Source organism: Crocodylus porosus, unplaced genomic scaffold (genome assembly GCF_001723895.1).
Source record: "Crocodylus porosus isolate Cpor-Errol unplaced genomic scaffold, CroPor_comp1, whole genome shotgun sequence".
Lineage (NCBI taxonomy): Eukaryota > Metazoa > Chordata > Crocodylia > Crocodylidae > Crocodylus > Crocodylus porosus.
The window spans coordinates 892,997-900,896 of NW_017728910.1; the positions used below are offsets into that span (position 1 = coordinate 892,997).

The window sequence follows — 7,900 nt, forward strand, 5'->3', positions numbered from 1 at the left end:
TCAGACCTGGCTGACTGCTCTTCCCAGCAGATGTCTGGAAAGTTCAGGTCCCCCATGACTACCACATCCTTAGCCTTCACTACCTCTGTGAGCTGACTTAAGAATTCCTGGTCTTTATTGACAAGCAATTGGTAAGTAGATTCTGCGAAATACTATTAAGAGTTTCTGTGCTTAATGTTTAATATAACTACCTGATCCAGCAGGTTAGCAGGAATTCAAATTGTATACAATGAACTTGTCTATATTCTGCATAATCCCTGCTTTTCCAAGGAGGCTGGTTTATGAGGAAGGGAAGGTAAGCAGTTTCAATTACATAAACTAAAGTGTGTAATACATAGTAATCAGTTAGCTTTTGTGGCAAAAGGAAGAAGTTTTAATGGGAAGAAGCAGTGTTTTAGGGCGTAGTAGTGCAGAGAAGGACTTAAGGTTACAGTAGATTGTAAGCTGGGTATAAGACAAGTGTGCAGTTTGTATGTTTTTAAAGCCAGGGTTTGAAAACCCCTGATTTTAGAGGCTTGGGAGCATGATTTATGAGGAAAGGTTGAAAGAGCTAGGTTACTTAGCTTGGAGAAAAGACTGAGTGGGGATTTGATAAGTCTTCAAATACATGAGTAGTGATTTTTATTTTTACTATAAGGAAGATGAAGATGGGTCAGTGCTTCTCAATCTTTTTGGACTTGGAGAACCCCACAAAATGCCAGATTTTAGTTTCTGCTGGGTTTTTTTATTATGAAAAAATAATAGAGATTCTTCTGTTTGAAAGAACTCAAAGACAACAGGACAAAACCTGTTCTGAAACAACACCTTGGTTGAGAATTACCGAGTAGGCTGTCCTCTGTGGCCATAGGGGATAGTCTCAAGCTGCAGCAGAGGAAATTTAGGTTGAAGTTTAGGTGGAAAAGTTAGAGAGAGTCCAGAGGTGAGCAAGAAAGATGATGAAGGGCTTGGAAAGTAAGTCATGTGAGGAGAGACAGGAGGAACTTGAGCTTGAGGAAAAAGTGCTTAAGAGGGGACCTGGTAGCAGTCTTCAGATACTTGAGGGGCAGCCATAAAGAAGAGGGAGAGCACCTTTTCTGTATTGCTGCAGAGAACAGGACGTGGACCAGTGGCTTTGAAGTTGCAGCAAAGTAGATTGAGATTTGGATATCTGGAGAAACTTCTTCACTGTTGGGTTATTGAGGCAGTGGAATAGATGCCTAGGGAAGGCATGGATTCTCTATCACTGGAGGTGCTCAAGAAGAAGTTGTGTACAGCTGCTAGTCAACAATTTTTGATTTAGGTGCAACTAGTTTATGTTCTGCTCTGAGTATTTCCCGTGCTTCTGGGCTTTGCTGGTTGTTGCATGGGGTTAGGAGGGGGAGTCCTGCCCATTCCCCTCTTATGCTGTATTTGTTGGGTGTGTGGGTCGTATGAATGTGTGGGGGTTTTTTTTGGTTTTGTTTGTTTAAGCCTTTTTCAGAAGCATTGGGTGGTGGCTGTAGCTGAGGGATTTTGACTAGGGTGTGCCAGTGCTCCAGCTCAGACTTAAAACCAGAAAGTTCTGATTAAAGGGTCTTGCCCCTCCACTCAGGGTCAAATCAATCACTATATTGGGGGTCAGGAAGGAATTTTACTCTGTAGTTAGGTTGGTATGGATAGTCGGGGGTTTTACTTTCCTCTGTAGCAGGGGGCATAGACTTCTACCTGGGGTCTCTTGAGCATGTATTAATAACTGTTTACAACAGCAGGCTGTTGGCTGCTGTGGTCCTCCTGCTTTTTTACCTGTGACAGGTTAGGATGTCATGTCTTACGTTGTATCAGTTGATGGTAGTTTTTATGAAGAGGTTAGATTACGGATTTGTATAAGATGGTTTGTTCAGGGATGAACTGGCAGGACTTTGAACTAGATGACCTGTGGAGGTCCCTTGAACCCTTTTTTGCCTATGAGGGTGGTCAAACACTGAAACAGGATACCCAGAAAAGTTGTGGAATCGCTATCCTTGGAAGTTTTCAAGAGCAGGTTAGATGGACACTTGGATGCGATGGTTTAGTATGGCTGATCTTGCCCTGATATGACCTCACAAAGTCCCTTGGAGCCCTACTTTTCTGTGACCCTATATTTATATCTTAAACTATCTCGGTGCAGGTAAGAGAATTTCAGAGGGGATATTTTAAAGAATTCCATAGCATGTTGTGTATCCTAAGACATAAGTTGTTCAGCGAAGGCACATAGTTTACAGGACTGTCAAATGGGTTCAGTTTTAGTGAAATAATGTAATGTCCACTGAGCACCCTCTTTTTCTCTCTTGCAGTGCATCTGGTGCAAGTGTTGTAGCCATTGACAACAAAATAGAACAGGCAATGGTAAGTACAAATTTCTGCCTCTGAGAGGGCAGGTGATTAATCCATCAAATTATATTTTGAGCCACATTTGATTTCCCCTCCTCCCTGCAAAGTTTTAGATGATGTAAATTTCCTTAAAAAAAATAGTAGTAATATTGAGCAAAATTGCATGCTATGCCATGAATGTAATTAGTCTTATTCTGTTGATTTGAAGTAAGAGTTTCCCTATGTTTGTAGATTTATAGAATAACAGCAGATCAAGATTGGCTCTGCAATTGACCAAAAGAGATTCCAGTCTGCCATTTGCTCACGACTTCTTCATAGGATTTGACTAATTCAGCTCTGCTTTTAAATGCTAGAGGGACATGAAGATACAGTGCACTTTAGTTTTGATTTAACCAAAGGACTTAATTCCAGTGGAAGTGCTTGCTTGTGAATTTAATTTAGTTTGACTGAGACTATTGCCTATTCTCCCTTGTTTAATCATTTCAAGTTTTTCTGGTTCTTATACTAAATCAAAGATGCTTAGGACCTATTAGTCCTTACAACTGGCATCTTTAGTGCTGATTTTCTAACCATAAAATTGTTTCTGTATATAGCCCTAGGAATAAGGCCCACTTACCTCTTGTTACCCATCATATTCTGTGCTATAAACCTAAATATTTTTGAGTAGGGGATTTGAAACGTATGTATTTGTTAGATTTTTCTAGTTGTGGTAACTTACCTCTGGCAGCCAGTTCTAACAACTGCAATAGAATACTTTTTATAACAGTGGGGGCCAAACTTTTTGTAGTGGGGGGGGGGTGCCACAAATTAGTCCCGTGTCCTCCATGAGCGCCACTCTGATCTCTTACTCCTGCTTGATTTGCTTCTGTTTGTTCCTGCCCTGTCGCCACTCTTCTGCCTGCCCCTCCCCAATCTGCCTCTTGCCACATGCAGAGGTTGTCTGTACCACTTGGGCACCCCTGATTTTAGAAGATGCTTGTTGAAGTAAAACATGTTCTGGCAAATGTATTATATGCCTCTGAGGCTAAAACCTAGAACATTACCTACAGATTATTGCTGCTGTGTGCATGCATTACAATGCAGCATTGCTTCTGGGCATTACAATGTGTATGATGAACAAAGGGCCATTTAAAAAGCTCCCTCTGTTCATATTTCTGCAGTGTTTTTAATTCCTGTTGAGTAGAAAAGATGTTCAATTTTTTTATACAGATAAAAGTACCTATGCCCATTATTGGGTAAAAGAACCTATTTAACATATGGCTTTTGAAATTGGGAATGTTTCACGGTGACTCATAATTCTGGGTTTGCTATTGAACTCAGTCATGCAGGAGATCCAGCTTTCAGTCATGAGGTAGTAATAAATGCCTTATAAAATCATACTGAAATGTTGCATTTGGCAGCTGTATGAAACTTTCAGTTTGTGTAACTATTGACTTACTGTTTACAGGATTTGGTGAAAAGCCATTTGATGTATGCAGTCAGAGAAGAAGTGGAAGTCTTGAAGGAACAAATAAAAGAATTGGTTGAAAGAAACTCTTTACTTGAACGAGAAAATGCACTGTTAAAATCCCTTTCAAACAATGATCAGTTATCCCAACTTTCAACCCAACAGGCCAATCCTAGTAGCACTTCACAACCGCAAACAGTGATAGCACAGCCTCCGCAGCCAACACAACCTCCGCAGAAGCCGAATGTTTCCTCAGCATAAAGCTTTCTTGCCTCATTAAGAAAAAACTGAAAGCAATCTGTCCTTGTGTGCCACTGGTGTTCTTTCCACTTTATATGAAAGCAAGTAGCCATGCTTCAGTTGTGTGTTTGGCCTTTTCAGTATTAGACAATCATTCTGCAAGAGCTTTTCCCTCACTTTGAGATGTTATGCAGCGCAGTTGGTGTTCAGTTATGTCATCAGTGGACAAGGGAAATGGTAGAAGGAGTTCTTAATGCAAAGAGTCTGCATTTATTGGGTGCGCATGAGTGGGGTCTTTAAGAGCTTTGGTGGCTCCCCAAGTTTCCGTTTTCCATGGATTACTTTGAGCCTTGCTATCTTGTATAAGAAGTAACAATTCATCTTAAGAGCCACTGTTCTTTCAATATAAGTAACATTTGCCTACATTTAGTTTCATTTATTTGTTTTATTTATTACAGGGCTGCTATTTTCATAATGTACATGAACAATGTCACAGAACTTTTTTTAATTTTTTAATAAATGTAAGTATCAGTAAAATGATAGACGGGATTGCGTTTAATAGATACAATGTTTAGGCAATAATTGAACAAAAGAATCCTGGCATATTTCTAACACTAATGGCAATTTACCTTTGGTATTTATTTACGGTAGTAAAGACCCAGCTTGAATGTAAATTTTTGTATAGAGTGTAAGTATGAAGACCATAGTGCATCTGTACAGGTAGTCACCAGTTATTGTGATATAATAAATAATTGATGGGCTATTTTGATGAAGAAAACTTCGCTCATTTCTGTTTCTACTTTCTAATAGAGAGAAATTGCCATGATTCCTCTGCTTTTTGACATTTCATATGATTTTTTTTTTGGGTGGGAATAAAAAGCTGTGAAATTGTTCAACCTACTTTGTAACCAAAGAAGCAAAGCTGTGTAATTGAGTTTTTATTTTATAATGCACATTCTTTATGTATTTTTATTTAGTGTTTTCTCATTCACAATTTTTCTTTGCTGTCTAGCATGATCTGCATGACCTATAATCTTTGAACCACTTTCGTACCTCATGTTTTTATCCAGCACTCTTATTGTAATATGTAATAGTCTGTGAAAAAATGTCAAATAAAGAACGAACGGCTGGTGTTGGTGGAGCTGAGCTAGTGTAGTACACACTAGTTGTTTAAACAAATGAAGTGAGCCATCTTTTGTTCATTTAAAATGGTGTTTTGAATTTCGTATGCAGAAAATGTTTTGTTACATTGCAGATTTTAATGTATTTAATAAATGCAACATGCAGATTAAGTGCAGTGTATACTGAGTATTTAAATTAAAAATGTACATTTCATAAATACAGTTTCAAGAGAGGCCATCATTTGTGTATACTAACACAGTGTGTCAGAAACTGATGTATAGATATATATTTTAACACATTTTCTGAAATTAAATTGCAGTTTTGTTGACCTGTTTGGCTCTAGATGTGTTAAAAAGTGATTAGATTGCATAGCACTTTACATTTAAAAAAGAAAGTTATAATATCCTTTTTATTTATGTCTTCAGTGATCAGGAATCGATTTAGGTAATATTTTTAACTTGAAATTAAGAATAGTAACTTATTCACTGTAATATCAGTAAAGCTAGGAAATAGATATTTCATTTGTTCCTGGATACGTTGTGCCTATGTTTTTTGTCCCTGAACAAAAGTAACACAGGATTGGTATGTACACACATCACACCTGTAATCAGGGTTTAGTGACTGGCTGAATGTAGTGCTGCTTTTCTGCCATTGATTCATTCAATCCCAGGATCACTGATATAGACATTCTTTGCAATATCATGGGGGAAACTTACTTTTCCTTGTCTCAGGATAAATCCTGAAAGTTTCCCTGATTTTAATGCACATGGACATGCCTTGATCAGATGATCTGACCTTGAATCTCAACTTCAACAGGCCCTGATTGGGCACCAAAGCAATATTATGGCTTGGAAGCAGTATCACTACAGTTAGTGAAATCTTGATAGAACTCTTAATGGGGAAGGAAAAAGCCTACACAGCATTTTTGTAGGCTAATTCCAAAATAATATGTATATTGTACATAAATGAATATTTTCTGCAGCACCTGACTTGGTTTGGGAGGGGGATATTATTATTTGGGTTTTTTTAAGGCTTTTACCTTGGACTAGGTTAGGTACCTTTTTTAATTAATTGTAGAAAGTTTGAAATTTATTTGGAATGAATCCTGATCATAAAACAGTAATTTGTCCAATGATTATGCTGATACTCCACTGGTCATTGTAGATTTTTATGCCAAATCTTATAATACAGCTGTCTGTTTTGGATACATTTCCTCATGCTCCGTAGCCCTTTGATCATGCTGACATTGATAGTTGCACTTAATGTCACTTTTCACTGTACCCAATCCCATTGTTCTGTGAATGGGTGGGGAATGTGCAGCATGATTATACTACTCAGAGCTTTAATCTTTTTCCCCTATTTAATTTGGTTTTCCTTAACTACTTCTAAAGTAGAGTCTGAACATGTTGATTCTAGAGCACTTTGACATTTGGCTTTTAAGTCAAAAGCTTTTTTACCCTTAGAACGAAATGTCCAGAAGGAAAACCAACAAGTTGGGAACTGAGAGCAACTAATCTGCACAAAACACATTGTCAAAAAGCTGCAAGTAAGCAGTATTCTAATTTGCAGGACCTAGGTGTAATCTGAATTCCAGTGACAATATCATGTTGCCTTGAGCCATCAGCTTGCTTTGTCAGGCTGCTTACAAGTACTGACTTGTATCAGATCTGCAGTTTTGCACATGTTCAGATGACCCTTTTCTGATATGAAGTCTTGGCTGGAGAGACATCAGAGATGCAGCTTTCTCTGAATAACTTTTTAAACAGTTTCTCTAAGGTGGTAGTAAGTTATGGACGCAAGTTTGGCTGGATTCACGTGGGCGTTTTCTTGTGCAAAAAATATTTGACTAGTAAGCTTAAATGTTTGATGTTCACAGGATTTTTTGTCTCTTAAGGTGTTTTATCCATTAAAACGTTTGTGATGAGAAGTTCAGAAAAAAAATAATGATCATACCAATAGAAATTAAATCAGATTATGTAAAATCCAAATGCTGGTCTCCCTTCCACCTCTGTTTTTTTTTAATTCCTTCTGTGTGAATGGAAAGCTGCCTTATTCATCAACATCAACACAAGCTAGTAGAAGCACAAGAACTTAGTGAAACTGACTAGGACTAAGCAATCGTAATCATGGTCCATGATGCTTCTGTCCTCAGAGGAGGAACTACTGCGTGTGGTCGCAGAGGTGGTACTCCATTGGTGGGGAAAGAAGAGAGGTGATGGGCAAGGGGAAATAATTATGAAAAATGGCTAAAAAAGGATGCTGCAACCTGAAGAAAAAATCCTCAAAATCCTTAAATAAGAGGTCTTAAAACTAAAACGATTACCAGTTGATTAACTGATCTTGTTGCAGCCAAGCTTCTGCTGTTTGTATATTGCCTGTGTAAGCCAGCTCCTTACTTTTCTAAAGCCTTTTCTTTGTTTGTTTGTTTTCTATGCAACTGTACAGGGCTCAGTCAGTGGTTTGCATCACATGATACTCCTATAACAAAGAACACAAAACCCCTAGAACATCAGAGTCTGGTTGGTACTGTGAATATTTACAGACAGCACTGCCAGCTGTTCCCAGCTAGGTGAAGAGATGTAGTTAGCCATGGTAGTCTGAAGTTAGCAGAAGGCTTAGGTCAACCACTTGATTTTTTTTTTTTTTTTTTTACACTTAGAGGGGCAAAAAAAGAGCCAACTCAGCATTGTACGTAGAACTGGTCACATGAAAGTGGGCCCCTACAACATGAATGAGGGACTGGAATACACAATGTCCACATTT

General features: G+C 38.3%; 1 protein-coding gene across 1 annotated transcript in view; it reads left to right on the forward strand.

The window, feature by feature from the left end:
- The window catches only part of TSC22D2 (TSC22 domain family member 2), a 44,245-nt gene extending 38,780 nt beyond the window's left edge, over window positions 1–5,465 (forward strand). Inside the window, exons 2-3 of the mRNA XM_019532580.1 lie at window positions 2,292–2,343; window positions 3,776–5,465. Of these exons, the coding sequence (XP_019388125.1) occupies window positions 2,292–2,343; window positions 3,776–4,036 (313 nt within the window). The 3' untranslated portion in view covers window positions 4,037–5,465. The remainder of the gene's footprint in view (window positions 1–2,291; window positions 2,344–3,775) is intronic.
- Window positions 5,466–7,900: the final 2,435 nt, after the last annotated feature.